This window comes from Gopherus flavomarginatus, chromosome 7 (assembly GCF_025201925.1).
Source record: "Gopherus flavomarginatus isolate rGopFla2 chromosome 7, rGopFla2.mat.asm, whole genome shotgun sequence".
Classification (NCBI taxonomy): Eukaryota; Metazoa; Chordata; order Testudines; family Testudinidae; genus Gopherus; species Gopherus flavomarginatus.
The window spans coordinates 116,053,824-116,073,534 of NC_066623.1; the positions used below are offsets into that span (position 1 = coordinate 116,053,824).

The 19,711-nt window shown below is 46.8% G+C and overlaps 1 protein-coding gene across 15 annotated transcripts in view; it reads right to left on the bottom strand.

Annotated features, from left to right (window-relative positions):
* PTPRF (protein tyrosine phosphatase receptor type F) overlaps nt 1–19,711 on the bottom strand; it is a 628,470-nt gene that overhangs the window by 116,789 nt on the left and 491,970 nt on the right. For 8 of the 15 annotated variants that reach the window (XM_050961087.1, XM_050961085.1, XM_050961097.1 and 5 more), the window contains exons 6-7: nt 18,627–18,815; nt 10,051–10,068 (exon numbers count right to left, since the gene is read on the bottom strand). In XM_050961087.1, coding sequence (XP_050817044.1) covers nt 10,051–10,068; nt 18,627–18,815 — 207 coding nt within the window. The remainder of the gene's footprint in view (nt 1–10,050; nt 10,069–18,626; nt 18,816–19,711) is intronic. The other 7 variants (XM_050961098.1, XM_050961096.1, XM_050961094.1 and 4 more) reach the window with 1 other exon arrangement.

Below are 19,711 nucleotides of genomic sequence, written 5' to 3' on the forward strand. Positions count from 1 at the left end.
ACCCACTTCCATCCGCCACGGTTCAGAATAACTGGAGAGCAGCACTGTGAATAACTGCAGAAATTGCCATCTCCCTTCTTCTCAGTTCAAGCGGAGGAGGTCAAACTTAGGTTTTCACATCATTAGAAGAGAAGAGAAAGTGATGTGAATCAACCACCGCAATCTACATTATTTAGAAGGATAAACTGAGACTGTAGCAGAAGTCTGTGTGTCATGGGGGGAAAAAAATGAACTTCCCGGAGTTCTGCCATATAACACAAATGATGCACAAAGCCCTCGCCGTTGTTGCATTAGGGCTGAAAATGAGGCTTCAGCAAGACAGAGAAAAGATGCTCCTGCAATCACTCAATACGCTAGCTTCCCCAAACCACAGAGATCTCTGGACTTCTTCAGAATGCAGGGCCAGCCCAACACCTCTCATGCATTACTGCTGAATTCAGGGGAAATGTTGGATGTCCAGATGCTCACAGAGTCAGCAGAGTGGGAGGAAGCTTCCCAGCCCTGACAAGCTGGAGAGAAGAACAGAATCTAGAGATGGAAAACACCTATGAGGTTATCTAGTGCATACCCAGGGGCCCATGAGGGATGGCTCCCCATTGTAACGTATTAGTGTTCTGTCCAATTGAGTTTTAAATGTGCCAAATGACAGCGCTTCTGCCACTACCCAGGGACTCTGTGCCACAACCGAGCAGCACTGACTGGCGGGACGATCTCTCTGATATTTAGCCTATTTTACCCCCTCTTAATTTCCTCCTATTACGCTCTAGGCTGTGTTTTCACTGCAGAGTTAACTCAGGTGCTGAGCTCCCAGGTTAGCTTAGCCCAGGCGTGAGCACCACCCTGCAAAGCCATAGCTAAAATACAGTGTTGTAACTGGAACTGCACTCCCCTGCATGCGTCACTAGGACTTCTCGGCGCATATCCCATGGTTCTCTGTGCTGCAGGAAGTGGCGCTGCTGCAGGATTCCTTCCCAGTGAATTATGGGAGAATGTTTCTGTCCTTCTGGGCACATACGGGGGTGGAGAGGAGGAGGGATTGTGGGAAGGTACTAGAGGACTATCTGCAGTGATTTATCCTGCATCCTCACCGCAAAGTGGGCAGGTTAAAAGAACGTAAGAGGGGCTGTTCTAGGTCCGACCAATGGTCCATCCAGCCCAGTATCCTGTCTTCCATCAGGGGCCAAAGACAGATGCTTCAGAGACAACGAACAGAACAGGGCAATATCAAGTGAGTTATCTTTTCAAGGTGTCATTTTTCATGTGTGGTTCTCTTACCTCCTTTTTTTTTTAAATTGGGGTATGCATTTGTGGAAGTAGAGAAAGAACTGACAGGGATTTGTAGGGGATCTTAATGAAAGACCGTCTCTGTTAGCAAGAGTCTGGCTAGCTGTAACCCTACTAACGCGAGATTGGTAGAAGCGAGGATTGCGTGAGGCGAGTGGGAAAGAACTGTGTGAGTTGTTTCGACCTTGTGTAGATAATGTGTAGATAATATGAAATGTAGACTCTAGTTAAATAAGTGAGAAAAACAAGATATCAGGATGACCTATGTATAAACAAAATGCAGCTGTTGCTTATTATTGCCTGTACTGTAACTGTTTACCTGTTGAGAGACCTGCCTAGGACTGGGGAAACCCTGTGTCCTAGCGCACTCCCTCCCTCTTTGCAATTGCTTGAGAATAACAAAGTGTTTGATTTTGCTGCACTCAACCAAAAAGTGAGAACCGAGTTTTTCTCCGACACATTTAATTTGAGCCTCTTTATAAAGTTTCTATGCAGCTTGACAGCACTTCACTCTTGTGACTGTTCCTTTTTATTTCCATTTAACTAGCTTCCTTATTTTTGTGTAGTTCCCCTTTCTGAAGTTAAACGATACTGTGGTGGGTTTCTTTGGTATTTTGCTCCCTACAAGGATGTTAAATTTAATTATATTATGGTCACTATTACTGAGCAATTCCAGAATATATTCACCTCTTGGACCAGATCCTGTGCTCAACTTACAATTAAATTAAGAACTGGCTCTCGTAAGGTTACCAAGTCCAAGTGACAGTCTCACTCTGTTTTTAGGCTACAGCCAGAGGAGCCAGCTGGCTTGGGTTGAAAGCCCCAGTAAATAGGGGTGAGAGGGTTTTGTGTGAGGACAGGATGGGGGTTTGGGCAGCACAAGAAGACACTCTCTTTGTTATTTATCCTGCAAGTGAACTTCACTGGGGCTTACATGCAAATGCAGCCTTATGACCTCCCCACTTTCCGTAACCATTACTTAGCCAATCTATGGGTGCTTAACCTCAGGGCACCCAAATGTCAGAGCAAGGGAGAGATGCAAAGAGGTCTGCTGCAGATCAAACTCTGTCACTGCTTGCCATGACCAGTGTGGACAGGGGCATGGTTCTGAGAACACCACTTTCAGTGTACACTGCTGTGCTTCAGCAACAAGTCCTCACACCACTCAGGCCACTGTGCAAGCAACTCGAGATGTGTCCAGTATAGCTATGGGCACGCAGAGATAACAGCGACCAGGGCCACACAGCACTGCCTGGAGAACGCTTGAGAGGTCCCAGGAGACGAACGAGGTAAAAGGAAACCTCCAGTCTGTGCCAGAGAAGAGATTCTGACAGCTACAAAACCAAAACCGTCACTAAACAAACATGAAGGGCCTGCAAAATAATTAACAACAACAGGAAGCTGCCCCACTGTGATACTGTGATGGCAGCCAGCAGGGCGGCGAGCCTTGTTTTTCTAGTGGGAAAACGAAGGGTGATGTGACAGACACAGGGAGATGTACATGGTCCCAAATATCTGCAGGGTGGGCATGCCACAGAGGAATTATCTGAAGAGAAACAAGGGGGGCCAGGCCAGGCCACAGCTGGGAAACGGGACAACGCAGGCTGAGGAGGAAAATCCCTCAGGCAGTGATGGAACTGGCTCCTGGGAGCCTCTTCACTTGAGAAATTTACCTCTAGTTTGGACAAGGCACTAGAAACCCTACCACGGGGAGCGGCCCTGTCAGGGCTGGAGGACTGACCAGCCCCCATCTGCAGCACTGATGGAAGTCACAGAGACAGGGAGTTTCCAAGCACTGGTAAATTCTATCAGTTCTTAGCAACTGCTCTGATTGATAGTTGTCAAATCAACGATTAACCATTTACTCACTTGCGAGTGCTGGGAAAGCCATGTCTGTCATTTCCTCTGTGCTTTGCTATCCTATAGCAAGGGCACAGGGCTGGGAATCTGGAGACCTTTGCCACTGACTCTCTGGGTGACCTTGGGCAAGTCTCTTCCCTTTCTCCACCCCAATCTCTCTCTGTACACCTGGAAAAATGAGACAGAACTCGACGTGCCTTTGGAGAGGCTTTTGAAATCTGAGGGCTAACAGCTGCTCAATAAGCGTTAATCACCCAGTGGGGCTAAGGCTAGGCAGGATTCAGAAGGCAGACACCCAGCCCCACCTCCCAGTGCCATGACAGCCACTCTGCTGATTAGACAAAGAAACTGTGACTGGATTTTAAAAAATACACTTTGGAAATGTTTAAATGTTGTTAAAACACGTTTAAGGGCCCAATCGTGCAAACGCTCTCTCCTGCGCAGCATGTGCTGCACGAGGACTCTGGCTAAGGTCACCGACTTATGTGGGCCCACCTGCCCTAGCAAGCACCACACCTGGAGGGAAGTCCTAAAACACTAACAACAAACACGGCATCGCCGAAGGAACGAGGGAGCACATTGCTATGCCTGCCAGCTCTTTCACTGGCAAGGGAGCCTCGGGTGTCAGGCTACATTGACATGGAACCACTCCTCTCAGCCTGCCTCCCAAGCAGGGCTCTAGCTCCGCAGCCATGGGCAGGGGGAGCACAGGTTGCTAGGAGAGGCATTGGTTGTGATAAGCTGATCTTGATCACAGCTCAGGTCTGTTACAACACAGCACAGCGCTGCAAGCTGTGAGAAGAGCCCCTGGCTGCTCTCCGGGGCCAGGGAGAACAGTGATGAGGCTGGACTTTCTGGAGCTGAGGGAAGAAATGGCTGCTGATGATTGACAAGCAGCTCTTTCTTCTGCACTCGGTCCTCCGTGCCAATCACTTCTTCGTTTTGGAGGTTTTTTTCCTCCTTCAGCATGGGCGCAGTTGACAGCCCCACAGCAGCTCTCCAAGATTCCTATCTATTCAAATACAGTCGTGCTGCTTAGGAAAAAATCATTAGAGGCAATGATGGTGCTTAAAAGTGGCATTTAAAAAGCACATTGTGCAGAACATGGGGAAGGCAGATCCTGATAAGGCCACCAGCCTGGCAGATACGCTAGGGCGGGCTGGGCTCCCCTCCCTCTCCACCGTCTGTAACTCGGTGTAAAAAACTCTCTAGCTCCAACACCAGTTTAACTCTCTGAAACCCGAACCCTGAAATGGACAGTGGAGAGGCTGTGCTGCTCAGCGGAACCCCGCAGAGACACCGGGAGCTCTGTGCAGCTTCTCTTGGGGCTACTTTTCTGCATGGAGCTCTCCCAGGCACATGTGCACCCCTGTTTGACTCCTGGACTCAGCCATGAGGGCACAAAGACCAGAAGAGTTTTGTCTTTTCCCTGGACTACGAGAATGAACACAAGTGAAATGCCCAAGAGTCAGAGGAAGCTCCACTGCATTTATGTAAGCAGGAGGGTCACAATGCTGGTGCTAATGGATCCCAGCTACTGATGCAGACACTCTCCTTGTTCAGGCAGCAGCTCTACAGGAGACAGAATTTCACCCACCTGCATCCCTGAGTGCCTAGTTATTTCACTCCTCCCCATCTCTGCCCTGAACAACCTGCCCACGTCCTCCACAAGAGAGAAATCCAATGTGTGGCTTCCTCCGTGGTTGCTTTCCATGTCAGCCATTTGGTGAGCAGAACAATCCATGGTGCTGAGGCCTGCTGCCCTCCATTTCCTCTCACTAAAAGGCACCACACAGAGAGGCGGATCCCCTCTCAGCTCCTTTTTAAATCCAGGACGCTGTCTAAAGTAATTTAAAGACCCTGTTTCTGTAGATCACTTCTTGCTGACATACGCCGCTTTGGCTGGAGCATCTCCAATGGAAATCAGTAAAATGGAGCCATGCTGGCTCCTGCTCCATTCAAACAGAAACGCCCTCACTGGCATTAAATAAACAGTAGCAGCCCTCTGTGCTTTATACACAGCAACATAAAGAGAGGAGAGAACCAATTCTAACTCTGGGCTAAGGGTAAGCTGCAGAAACGGCTCCATGATGTGAAAGATATGTGACAAACCCACTCACTCCACTGCGGCTCTAAAACCTGCCTGAGACACTGACACTTACTATGTTTTGGCCTTGACAGACCTGGTAGTCGAATCATGTTAATAATGCTAATGAAAACTGAATGAAGTAACAGAGCAGAAAGCCATGTATAAAACAGGTATGGGAAAAAATTCTGATCAGTGTCTGGACTGTGGTCTCTAGTTGGCTTCGGTCACTTTTTGGATGTGGGAAAACAATTCTGATCAAGTGAGAGCTGCACAGGGGAGTTTTACAGCCCAGCTATCAGGGGATTCTACTGGGCTTCTGATAATCCTTCCTGATCCACCAGAGTGTGCTTTTGCAATCACTGAAGGCATTGCAGATATCCCAGCACCACGTGCAGAGCTGTCTCTGGAGCTGGGAAGAGCACTCCACCCACCTCCCTCCAGAAGCACTCCAGACGGATTTTTAAGGGCTGGCATGGGGATTGGGGACTGTAGGACATAGATTGTGAATCTGATCAGAGGAGATGGCAAGAGTTTGATGCTGTGGTAAATTGCCCTAAAGAATCTGTGCTCACTAAAGTAAAATTGGGACAGACTCAGACTCCAAACACTTTTTAAAAAGTCTCTTACAAGCTAATAATTAAAAGCAGCCTTTCTAGTATTCTCTGGCTCATGCAGTACTATAGACTTTGTACTTCAGCTTCCAGCTATTATAGACAAATACACCCAGCCCATCAGTGGCGCCAATTATGCAAACAAGATAACTACAAAAATAATTTCCTTGTTAGTGCTCATTATGTTCATTACATCCCAGACCCTGATGATTGGCATGTTAGGGACCTGCTTTGGATGCCTGTGCTGCTGCTGAGGAATCAACTCTGATACACACCAATGAGGCAGCTGGTGATGTCACTGGACCTCTGAAACTGAATGTGGGCAAACAGGAGAAAAGGGAGGTATAGAATATAAGCCATGGCTCTTTTGGTCTCCTGGTACATTACTGAGTCTTAGATGGCTCTGAGCTCTCAAGTTTCAGAGGCGGAGCCGTGTTAGTCTGGATCTGTCAAAGCAGCAAAGAATCCTGTGGCACCTTATAGACTAACAGACGTTTTGGAGCATGAGCTTTCGTGGGTGAATACCCACTTCGTCGGATGCATCTATAAGGTGCCACAGGACTCTCTGCTGCTTTTACAGGTATTGGAAAGGATCCCATACATCTTCGCGGTTCAGTCTCAGCTGTGAACTACAATACTAACCAGAAGGAATATTGATTTGTGTGGTTCTAGAGTGAGAGTCCACTCGAAGTCCAGTCAGTCTACAAGCAATGAGTGACCAACAGTTCCAGTCGTTACCAGCCTGTGTCTCCCTGCCAACATCTGGGGTTTTACAATCACATTCTGCATTTTAAAAAATATTTGTTTCCCCCCTTTTTGAGAGTAAAAACAAGAAGGGAAACAGCAAAAACGACCACACACAAAGCACCATCACAAGCACAGATACACACCAAAAGAACGAAGGAAAATACTTCCCTTCCCTGTACTCTCCCTCACATATAGGAATCGTAGGTGTTACCTGTGACAGCAGTGTGGTAACAAAGACAGGTTAAGGATGGGGAATACCAAAGCTGACGGTGTCCCTTTACTGTTTCTGGCGCTGCCCATGTACCTGGTATGTAACCTATGAAGTGCTAATGTTCACATGGAACTCGGCATGTCCTGCTCCACACACCTACCAGGGCAGGAGAGAACAGCCAAAAGACGCCCTGAAAGGTTGATTAAGCTCAATTCCAGAGCAATACAGAAAACTAACATTGTGTTTTATACTTTGAAAACAGAGGGCAAGACATCATTTCCTCAGACTTAGAGCGGCTGTCATTCCTCGTCCACCTGCTGTCGAACATGCCACTCACACTGTTCAGAGGGACGCGGAACCAGCGAGTAACAGAACTCTGGGATTGGCCATTAGCCAGGGCTTCACCTGAAAGGCGGAGAGAGAACGTCTGGAGCTAAGAATACCGGATAACTAACAGAAGAGTCTCCCTGTGGCTGAGTTATGACACCAGGCTTGGACAAAAAGGACAGTGTAGCCCTGTGTGGGACTCAACTCTGCAGTGCCTCCTGCTGGTCTCTTCTGGGAATTAGCTCTGCCAGCCTTGGAGCGCCTTCTGCAGGCTGGTGTCCCACTGCCGCTTGGCCCCCGTGTCCCTCCCTGGACTCTGGTACCCCGCTACCTGGGGTGCTGACCCCTGGCCATACACCCCTCAGTCTCGGAGTGTCTCCTCCCCGGGAAACCCTCACCCCGCCTCAGTCATAGGCTACTGCCAGTCACCAACTAGCCCCCGTTCCCTGGGGCGGACTGCAGTATCAGCCACTCATCACTGGCAAGGAAGGTTTGGACCTGCTGCCTTCCTCTGCAACCCTGCATCTCTATGGGACCTAGGCCCTGCAGCCTGGGGAGTTGCCAGCCTGGAGCTCCCCAGCCCCTCTGGCCTTTCCCTAGCCCTGCCTCACTCTAGGTACCCTGAGCTTCCCAGCAGCCAGGCCCCTCTCTCTCTCTCTCTCTGAAAGCAGAGAGAGTCTGTCTGTGCTTCTGGCCCACTGCCCTCTTATAAGGGCCAGCTGGGCCTTGATTGCACTGGCTACAGCTCTGGCTGCTTTTCCATCAGCCCAGCTTTTCTTTGCCCCAGCCCTCTCCCGGCCTGCTTTAAGGCAGGAGCGGGTGACCACCCCACTACAGAAAAGGTTAGTCACAGAAATAAATCTCATCCTGGCTCCATGAGGACTGTTTAGAAGGAATTTCTTATCTTAATCCCCTGTTGATCATGCAAAGGAGTCTTTCAGTGGTCTTGGCCTGTCCTCAAAGTACTGGGCTAAGGCTTGAAACTCCCAAGCTACTTCACACACTACACACCTCTCAACGGAGAATTACAGATTGTTAATTAACAAACTGATTGTTCAAACAGAGTCAGTTTTCCTTTTGGACCAGGCTCATGGATTCTAGAGAAGCTCAAGCAGTGAACTTACCGTAAGGAGGAACAAGAGTGCAGCGGGGTATCACATCTAAGTGGACAATAACCTCTCCTTTAGAAAAGTGGTTTCAGCTAATCAGTTGTTATCTTTAGACATTCAACGACCTCTGCTTTAAACAAAAGGCGTTAGGCTAGCAGAAATCCGTCAGAGAAAGGCAGAAAAGGGTACATGGCTTCTGTCTGCACTCACAGAAATGTCGTCTTTGACATTCAAACAGGACACATACATTTTAAATAATGTCAAGCACATTCTTAAAATACCTTGTCAGGATTTGAATGGGAGGAATTTATGTTTTATGAGATGGATGATTCTTATTACAGAGAGATGGTCAGTTCCCAAGCAGGAGATATGGAACATCCACACGGTTCTGATGCTGAGTCGCTAATGTCAGCTAATGTGCAAGGAAAGGCCCAAGAAATGCAGTGTGTTGTGTATGCAGCGCTGGAAGCTGGGTGCACTCAGCTAGTTACTATTCAATCGGTCCCTTCCTTTCAGGATTTGTAATAGGAATAGAGATGAAGCAGCAGTTTAAGTAGCTTGTAACATCACAGATGTCTATCTTGAAGCATTCCAAAGGTAGGAATGACACATACATAAACCAATTCATTTGTTATAAATAACTAAATAGTTTCAATCTTTTCCCCTGACCCAGATTTGCCACACAGGCAACTTGATGCAAAAACACAAGAAACAGCAATTCACATTTGCTCTAAAATCACTTTACAGGAGCTGAAAACATTAATCCACAGCAACAGAACCAGTTCCAAAGAGTCAAGTTATTAACTTCCAGCAGTGATTCAGTGGAGGGTGGGGAGGAGAGGAGCAGCAGCATTGGACAAATGAGACTGTATCAATTTGGAGGGGTAATAATTCTATCAAGAAATGTAGGGGTCAGTCAACAGTGGTAACAGAAATCACAAGAGAACTCAAGGGTCTTACCATTTAACGGAGATTAACATAGTAAAGTTAATATAAAGGGACAACTGTGAGTATTAGGCTAGAAGAACAATACTCCAATGGGAAAGTCATTATTGGTGCATGCAGGCTGTGAAAAACTAGCCAACGCCTGTGCATGCTGGGCTGTCAATCTGTAGGTGGGTTTAACTAATGAAGGTTTAAAGCAGCCCGAACTGTTTTGGATTCATTTGCTCAAAACAAATCTCTATGCTACAATTCAGAGCCAACTGGCTCCAGTGGGACGGGCCGGCTTTCAGGACTCCCCAGGAGTGGCTGATTCCTCACTCACTACAGTACTTCACACAGCTCTCAAACCAAGGGGCTGCTTATCTCACAGCCAGATTTGCCTGAACTCTCTAGAATTTATCTTCATCTGATTAGATTTTCATGCCTGTCAGCAGCAGAGTGACAAAAGGTTTGATTGTTCTCTTGTGAAAATGTTACAATCTTAAACTGACACTACAGCGACTGATCAAAACTCCCTGCACATCGACACCCAGCAGGTGACGGCTGTACCATGCTGAATAGAAGTTCAGAGAGTTCTTGAAGCCGCAGGAGGAGCCGGCCCCTCTGCGACACACGGGAGAAGTGTTTCTAGTTTGCAAACTTTCCGTTGAATAACCCCCTTTCAACAGTGCAACATTGCAATGGATGACTCTGCAAGGAGTCACACTAAAAATAAACCAAAATCAACAAGCTAGTGGGAGAGTGCAGATGAGCAAGAGCACTGGCAGAGTTAGGGCTGAGAGAAAAAGCTGGAGATGAGAAACACTGGTGGAGAAGGAGCAGGGCAGACAGGAAATGAAGTGATGTGACACATTTCAGCATTCTTACCTCTGATTGGTGTACCACCTGGTGAGGTAATTTGAATGCAAATAAGATTAGAGAGAAGCATTAGTACAAAAGAGGAAAGGAAGAAAATTATAACTAAAAAGCAGAAAGTTTTTTAAAGCTAGAATTTGTATTAGCGCGACAGGAATAAATAAAAAGAAACTGATGTGCAGTAAAGTCAGAGCGACATTCTTAGGTTAGTAAAGCTCATTTCTCCCAGGAGTGCAGCCCCCACCCTGGGGTATGCCATTCCACTGCGCTGGAGAGGAGCTGCTGGCGACTGGTTACCCACTTGCATTCATTATTATTCAAGCAGTTGCCATGGAAGAGACACTGGAAAGATGGTGCGGTGCCCTTTGTTGGATAGCCAGGGGTGGGGGAGAGGAGACTGGGTGGTGTGTGAGGGTGTGTGCGCGAGGGTGAGTGTGCTGGGAGGGTTGCGGTGCTACGCACATGGTTGCTGGCATGGGGCACATTCTGGCTTTCAGGTTAGAATGACCACTGGGACAAAATCTGCTGATTTAAAGAAATGAAATTAAGGGGACAGAAGAGCAAAGCCAGCCTCCATGAGAGCACATTTGTACAAACCCAGTATTAGTTCCCTCTGGCATGGAGATTAGTGTAACGTAGAACTCACTTTATACAGAAAATACTTTCAAACAAAATGACGAAGAATTTCTACGAATCCCAGTGACGAAACAATGGCCCAACAGCCACGCCTCCCAGGAGCTGGAGGAAAGAATCCTTACCCTCCTTGTAAGGGAGCTGAAGATCACTTTTACATGCTGTAATGCAGTGCATCTTATAAGGAGGGCTTTTGGTAACAAGGTCCAGTTGACTTGATGCATCAGTCAGCACAAATTTGTTTTATCATTGGCTTTAAGATTAGCATGTGGAGCATTATGCCCTGAGTTTACTATGTGGTTAATAAACAATATATAGATTCAATTGTTTGGAAATCTAGGTAGGCAAATTGGCAGTGAACCCCTAATCCCCAGTTTTGTCCCCTTGATATTATTTTGCACATATGAAGGCTGTTAGTACAAGGGAGAGATTCATGCATATCTAATCTGTAGGCAGTTCATGGTAGGTGTTGGTTTTATGCAGACTTGTAAAATCTGAATACCAAGCACTTACCAAAGAAAACTGAGGAATTTAAACAGACAGAAAAACAGGGTTAAACAGGACACAGAGTGTCAAATCATGTTCAGTGTATTGATTAATAAATACCAGTATGCATACACGAGTGCTGTGTATCTCAGATTTACAGCTCCCCATTCCATTATCCACAACAATGCTCACCCAATGGGAAATAAAGAAAGACACTCAAAGAGTTTCTGTAAATACAAAGAAGGCAGATTTTAAGCATGTTTAACTTGCCTCGGAAAAAGTAATTAAAATATTTACACTTATTATCTCTCTCCTAACTACTGTTCCTTTAGGCAGCGGCCTTGTTCAAATCAGGAATAACAATTCTGACTGCTTATTGTAGCCATCTCCTCAGCCAAGATGACATTACTCCATTTTAACTCTATGGCTGGTTATATTTTTTGATATTTTTGTCCACAGATGAGTGAAGCATCAGGGAAGATCTTGCTGTCGCTGAAGTTGTGGGTAATCTCTCCTTTGCCGTAGTAAATCTGCTGCCTGTCTTGGTAACTGCCGCTACCCTTGACAGAACAGGGATAGCCAGAGATACTTGCACAGCACTGATGCTGCACAGGCAGGGAGCAGAGGGTTATTTCTCATGGCCCAGGTGGAGAGTTTGGTAAGTACTCGGCTTTCTCTGAAGCTATTGGTTTTCTCTGCCTATTCCACCCCCACATAAAAAGCCTCAGCACAGATGGTCACTCCCCACACAGGCACGGAAGTGACACAGACAACACATCCCTGGAGCAGAACCCAGGAAACCCTTCCCTGCTCTGGGCTGGCTGAAGTGGGGTTTATAGTTTTATGCTGGCACCACCAGGAGTGGCGCCAGGGTTTTTGGCGCCCGAGGCGGGGGTCCTTCCGCTCCCCTGGTCGTTGGCGGCAATCCTGTGGCGGGGGGGTCCTTCCGCGCCCCCGGTCTTCGGGGCACTTCAGCGGCAGGTCCCGGCGCGAGTGAAGGACCCGCCGCAGAATTGCCGACGACGACCCAGAGCGTGGAAGGACCCCCCGCAGCCAAAATGCGGTCCTCCCAAATCCTGGTGCTCTAGGCGACCACCGAGGTCGCCTAAATGGAAGCGCCGGCCCTGGACACCACGGAGCTTTGAAGCCAGTCGTTAAATCTACCCACCACAGTAGCTAGGCCCTTTTCTCTGATATGCAATTGTCTACACAGAGCTCCAGGAGCAAGTGTGCATTTGAAACAGATTCCCTCAAGCTAAGTGCAATGGGCTCATCCTCTCCCTGCATTACAGCTCAATCCCCCTGGCCTAGCAGCGTAAGCAGGAGGCTCACCGTGCTGAAGAACAATATTCATCCAGGGGCCTAATTACCCTGCCAGGCTTGGGACGTTTTCCTTCTCCACTCAGAGGAACACTGATGTGGGGATGTCTGTGGAAAATGGCATTCGAGGCGCTCCTATAACACCTTCCTGTGGGACGCTCAGCGTGACAGAAAGAACGCAGGCAAGAAGTCCTCAAAATCACAGGATAAGGCTGATTCCCCTCGTGACCCAAATGGGCTTAACTACAGCACAGACCATGAAGCTGGCAGCATGACGAACACTTGAAAAGATTAATAACTGAGCCCAGCTTGTGTCCTGTGATGGCCAGACAGGCTTATGACAAAGGGCATCCCAGTTACAAGCTTTCAGCCTTGTCCTTTGTGTGCACTGAAGGGCTCATCGTAAGTGAGGAGAACTTCTCAGTTCACCACCTCACTAATGGGCACTAAATTAGCCAGGACTCAGTGGACATGGAGCCTGGGCCCTCTCCCTTGCTGGAGGTGCAGGTTGATGCACGTTGGCAGGAGAGTGTAGGGGAAGCGGGCATTGCCACTGTCTGTGATGTACCCGTTCTCTAGATAAATGTAGACATCAGTCTCTGTGGCCTTGCCTGACCCATACTTCCCCACTGGTGCAGCTGCAGCCACCACAGCGATGACGGAGGGATTAGTGTGGACAGGACGTTAGTGTTTTTACTGCTGGGACCGATGGCTCCACCCACAGCAGAAACACCAGTGTCTGGGTGGCCCTAGCACTTCCCACTGGTGGAGAACGAGAGGCTGATTTCTGTTTACACAGACTCACCTTAAGGCTGTCAATCCAGAACTTCTTCATTGACACATAGTTCACCCTTAAATCTCCACTGGAAGTAACCCTCACCCCTCCATTTTCCAAGTGTGTCACACTGAATGTAGCAGGGGGCTGGGTTTAGCAATCCTGCCACCCCAGAAAGCTCAGTTCAGCTGATGTCGGCTAGTTTCGAACGAAGCCCTATTTAAGGTAAGCTATTGTCAGGGAATGTGACAACGAGAGAGAGGGTTACTCACCTTGCACAGTAACTGTGGTCCCTCAGAGCTTTACTGGTGGGTGCATACACCTCATGCACTGACAGCCACATGGACAAACATTACAAGAATGACAAATTCTTACTCTGTAGTTCATCTCTCTAAACGTTTTGTCTGAGCCATGTGTCTGCTCAGCCCACTCCTGAGGGAGCTCACACCCGGGGAACTGTGTCCTTCTGGACTGTGCCTCCTTGCCTCTTGGAGTGCTGTTCTGCAGTTCTTCTTTAGAGCCAGATGCCCATCTGCTTTCTGGATTTACAGCCTGATCTTGACAGGAGGCAAGAGTCTCCTGCCAGACTCTGAGCACCTTCCACACTCGATGAAATAAACAATTGGAATGTTCTTGGATTTGGGACGCTGTTTGGGACAGGGACTATCCCCTCCGGTGCGTCTGTGGAATGCCCAATGCAAAAGGGCCCCAAGCCTGACTGGGGATTTTGGGCATTACTGTAATGTAAGGGGGAGAAGCAGGTGCTCAGCTTCTCGCAGCTACTTTCTCAGCTGGCTGAGAGCTCCAGTGATCTGACAATAGCAATAGCCTCTAGACTGTCAATCACAAATAACATCTGAAGAGTAGGCATCTGTGTGAAGCAGCATACCTGGAGAGAACATGCTGCTAACAACTCAGAGTGCGTAACTGCTCTGGGATAATCTGGCTAAGCAGCTGCATACACGACCGCCATGGAATGGGGCATCAAACTTACACAGAGAGTGACTGGGGGTCTTCTGCAGAGCCATGTTTCATTACTTGAATATCAAATTAGCTGCCTGTTAGCAACTGCCAACTCCAGGACACAGTTCTAGTCACCATGAGTTAAAATACATCATCACAGGATGACTCTTGTTAAACAAAGTTGTTTAACAGATTTTTTGGCATCACAAAACAGTGTCAGTGAAACATTTCCTCCTCTAACCTCTGTGGGGGTGGAGGGAGAAAGACTTTGTTTGTTTAATGTGTTTTAAAGAGCAGGTCAGACAAACACCTGTCAGGGATGTTCTAGATAATACTAAGTCCCGTCTCAGTGCTGGGGACTGGACTAGATGACCTCTCGAGGTCCCTTCCAGTCCTACACCTATGATTCTTTGTTAGCGTTCAGGACAAATGAAACATCTGGCTTCAACACTGCTTTCTTACTCTTTGGTTTTTTTCCTTCGTTTTATCACACAATTTTCTCATGAGCAAGGCAGAAACGCTTCCCTGAATATGAATCCTGAAGGCACGTGTTGGAAGTGACTAAGAGGTTGAAAGGTCTGAATACCATATATTTTGCAAGAGGGTCCTTCAGAGATCTGTACTGAATTAAAGGTTCATTGCTGAAGACCCTAAAATTCAAACTGAGCTCCTGAGCATCAATAGAAATGCTTAGGCCTGGTCTACATTGGGAAAATTGTCTCCAAATCACTAACTAGTTTGAAAACAAATTCCCCTACATCTATTTTAAAACCAGTTGGAGCCATGATGTAGACTAGGTTCCTGGTTGCCTGAACCTGTTTTAAAACCACCTAGAATACTATATCTCCAGCTGTTTTAAAATTAGTTCAGCAGAGCCAGTTTTAAAATGTGAAGTATTAGGGGGTAGCCATGTTAGTCTGTATCCACAAAAACAACAAGGCGTCCGTGGCACCTTAAGGACTAACAGATTTATTTGGACATAGGCTTTTGTGGACAAAAACCCTCACTTCTTCATATGCACCGGACTCCTTGTAGTTTTAAAATGGTTAGCAGTCAGGGTAAATTTCTCCAGTGCTGATCAGGCCTTACAACCTGCAACTTTTGTCCATGATTATGTACTTCCAGGACAGAAGCACTTGGGTCTTTCTGAGTGATTGGTTTGTTGCAAAGCCTGCTTACCACAAGAGGAAGGAGATACTGGTAAGTTTAGTACGGAAATGTTTAATACAGCAAGGTCGGATCAGAGTCCCTTGTCTTGATCCTGGATTGTCTATCTGACAAGCTAGAGAAGATCCTGTACCTGCTGCTGTGTTGAACTCTGTAGACCAACTGTGTGTATGTGGAATAGCCCCACCACAATTTGCGATAATACACAAGACTTGACATAAAGGAACAGAAAGATTTTGTTCCTGGATGAGGATACATTCCTTTTATAAAAAGAACCTGAAGAGCCAGGCTAACTATAAAATGCACATATGTACATATATAAACAACAGACAAGTGGCAGGAATGACACCCGGGACACACATGAATAGGAGTTTTCTTTCTGACAAAGACTTCGGCTGGTAGTGTTATGGAACCGAAATTGCCTAAGGCTACGACTGGTCTTCCTTGCAATGCATATGCTCTCCAGGACCCCTGTCAGAGGAAGACTAGACCCCTAAAAACTGCTGGACAGAGGCGAGCCCATCTTGAGTGTACATGGTCTGACTGCATATTATTTCAAAGCTTCTGTCTGAAGCCCCCTAGAGTGCTGCCAGCTCATATAAATAAGAGTGTCATAGGACAGCACCTTTTCTAACTATCTGACTTATTATCTATCTAGCTGTTCATACTGTACCAGGAGCCTGAAGAAATAAAGAGGAAAAACTCGCTCTCTCACAAGAGAGAATTTAGATTTCTAAAACAGCACTGGCATTCTCAGACTGACATTCAATATGTCTGAGGTAGAACTCCAGCCCTTTTGGAAAATAATATATAGCAAACGACTGTGCATTGGGTGAAGACTTTGCTTAGTAAATCACGTATCTGAAATGGCTAGATTTTACTCTTTATATGCAACTATTTTAACTACATTCTATCGGTCTGGGGCTTATTAGTTTTAATTAAATTAAATGAAATGAGTTTGTGCTCAGACTGAGACAGTCTGTGCTGACACCAGGCTGCCTGGGAGATACTGTTGTATCAGATGATTTTGTTCTAAATGGAGCAGACACTCCTTTATGTAGGAAGATTTAATACTTTATAACAAAATGCTTGTTTACATTTATTTTCCTCTGAAAAACAACTTTCCTTCATTATCAAATTCTGCTGGAGTCTCTAATAGCAGCTGGTGGACTGGATCAGGGACTGCCTGACCTATTACACTGCTACAAACAGGATGACTGCAGAGGGCAAGGAAGGATCCATATTCCATGCCCAGTTCTAGCTCAAATTGTACTTATAGGAAAGACCACACAAGCTGGCAGCCGCTAAATTCTGACCCAGGAGAAGCGAGAGCCTCATGGTGTAAATTACTTGATTACCACTTTTGTTAGGAGGGGGGAGAATCTTCATCCTAACCTTGGCTTTGAATCTTCCTTCCCCACCCCTAAAAACAAACCCATCACCCACACGTGGAAGTCTGCTGTGCTGAAACTACACTAAAATCTAATCAATTTCTCTCACACGGCTGAGGGTGTGTGTTGCTCATTGATTTCTAAAAGGTTCCCTTGATGCCTCCCTTAGTAATTATAGTGTCTTCAACAAGCAGTCAAATTCTAGAGTTTGAATCCCCAGTGAAATTCAATTGAGATGTCGCGTGAGAACAGGAAAAAGGAAACAAAACAGGGCTTATAGTTTTTACACTCTAGCTGTCTCTCCAAGCTCGCCCAGCAGACAGGAGATGGACAAGTGCTCACAAAGAAGATGCAGACAGCAAGTGCATCAGAGCTGCCTCGCTCATGTACAGTTTTACCTGCGGATGCTGATTTAGTCAGTTATGAAAAGCAAAATATCCATAGGCACTTTCCTACTGCTGCTTTCCTAATGCCTCCAAGAATAATTAACGAGTGTGGTATTTTCTTTCAGCACAAACATATCAAGATTAAACCAGGTTTGTGGGGGAGAAAAGCTAAAGGTCACTGTGAAATTTCCTAAGCTGGAAATGTATTAGTGTAATTAGTGCTCACTAGCATATCTAGGTGAAACCAGAATGCCAGGCTAAGTTCTAATGTAGGCGACAGAGGTTGCTAATTACCCATTCTCCCAGTTAAAGGCTGTTTCATGCTAGCACAAGAGACAGAGCACCACAGAAGGCTTGCACAGAGAGGGCACACATTAAATGTCCATGTTATAAGGAGAGAACATAGGAATGCCCTGGCAGCACTGGACAAGGCAATGCCAGTTGGGTGCCAGCAGGCAACACGGGCTGCATTAACTTATTGCAACAAAGGATCTTTCTAGTCAGAAGGCACCCTTATCAACTCCACTCCCTTCTGCGCTTTCAGCTGAATACCATAGGCTTCCTTACTTCCAGCCCTGTGGTGCAGTGCTGCTCTGCGTTGTTAAACAGCTGCTGTGTTTCACCCCAGATGTGGCTGCACTTGAGCAACAGATTAAGCAATCCTTTTATATAGTTTAATTTTGTAAAGGGCTTTGAGATCCTAGAAGATGGAAAGACATGACAGAAATGCAAGAGATCATTATTAAGAGGCCCAAGTGCATTTCCTTGCATTGGGGCAGACGAGTTTGTGCCAGAGTGTTGGAGAGAAGTCTGCAGCATGTATTGCACGTTCTTGTATTTAACTCGTTAAATAAGAAATAAGAAAGTGCATCCTGGTAACCATGTTTCTGTTCTTGAAATCTACAGACCAGTCATTTATTTGCTACTTAGCTTCTTGATTTTTCTTTATCCTTGTTCTGTAGAATTTGGAGACTGGTAAAGACTTCAAGAGAAAAAAGAGTGTTATCTTGAAAGCTCTGGGCCATGATGTAGCAGCCTCTGGTCCTTGACTCTAGCATCCTGTGTGCTGTGTCCTCTGTTCTGTTCTAGAGATGTTCCTACACTGCACTCATCACCGTAGGATCTGAGCGCCTGCTGAGCTGGAGTGAAGTGTCTGACCTTGCCCTGGATCTGAGGAAGCCTCATTATGAGCTATCCTCCTCAGCCAACATCCCGACTGACAGAGGAATCGGTGTGATGTGCCCAAAGGCATGTCCGTGCTAATCTCAATCTCTAGCAGGCCATGATATCCTGTCAGAGAGAACTGGCCCCCAAAGGCTGTTTTTTTATATCATAATGGGGACAAAGTTAACGTCTGAGTTCAGGTGCATAGCTGCACTTCAGAGTAATATGCAAAAAGCTATAATGGCAAGAGGCCAGGAGCGAAGGAGAAGGAGAAGGGAAGCCTTACTTGCTTTGCGGCCTTACCTGAACGGAGTTGCTTGATTCGTCCATTACTAGTTGCTGTATCCACAGGAAGGAAGTCCTTGAACCAAGAGATTTCAGGATCGGGGTTGCCACTGGCAGCGCAGAGCATAGTGGCTGTGCGGGCCTTTTCTACCACCTTCAGCTGCGGGCCCATGTCAATGGTTGGAAAACCGGCTGGGAGGTGATCTTCTGCAACAGGAAACAACATACAACAGACTGATGAGTTACAGTTCACACAGTAATGGGATCATAGTCCTGGTGACAGCAGTACCTCCCCCACTGTGGCTCTGTCCACACTATGGCCAACGTCAGCAAAATGTACTTCGCTCAGGTGTGAGTATTCCACCCCAAGCACCATGTTACACCGACATAAGCACTTGGGTGCACAGCGCTATGTTGGCGGGGGAGCTTCTCCCGCCGACATAGCTTATGCCGCTCGTGGAGGTGGGTTTTGATGCCAATGGGAGAGCTCTTTCCTGTCGGCACAGAGCATCTTCACCGGACGTGCTGCAGAGGCTGCACGTATAGACATGGCCTGAGAAACCTGCAAAACCCCAAAGTACTCTAGACTCTGTAATGAGCACTCATTGCAGCAACAGGGGCAGCTGCTAAATGTAACTCTGTTTGAATCAATTGCCTTGGGACACGCCCATGATTTTCACTGATATGTAAGCTCGATCTGTTGTTGTTAAACTCTAACAGCAGGTGTTTGTCTTTATGCAAGAAGAGAGATGTGTTCTGCATGCTACACAGACATGCAGCCAACACCAGGGCCAAATAAAAACACACACGCACGCTAAACAATACAAATTGTCAAGAGAGCACAAAGAAACACATTTCTCCTTTCTACTAGGCACGAGTCTTCCCAATGGAAAAATCCATTACAAATCTCTTCCTGCCCCAAAAACTGGTGTTAAAGAGGTTATTAGAGACAAACGAATGTAAACTTTACATCTAACCATGACGAGCAATGCTAGGCTGTGCATTAGGAAGCTCCCAATGCACTCCAGGCAGCTGAAGGCATCGGAGGTGTGCGAGAGATGACTAATGCACGCGCTGGCGTGGCTTACTGCTACATTCTAAAT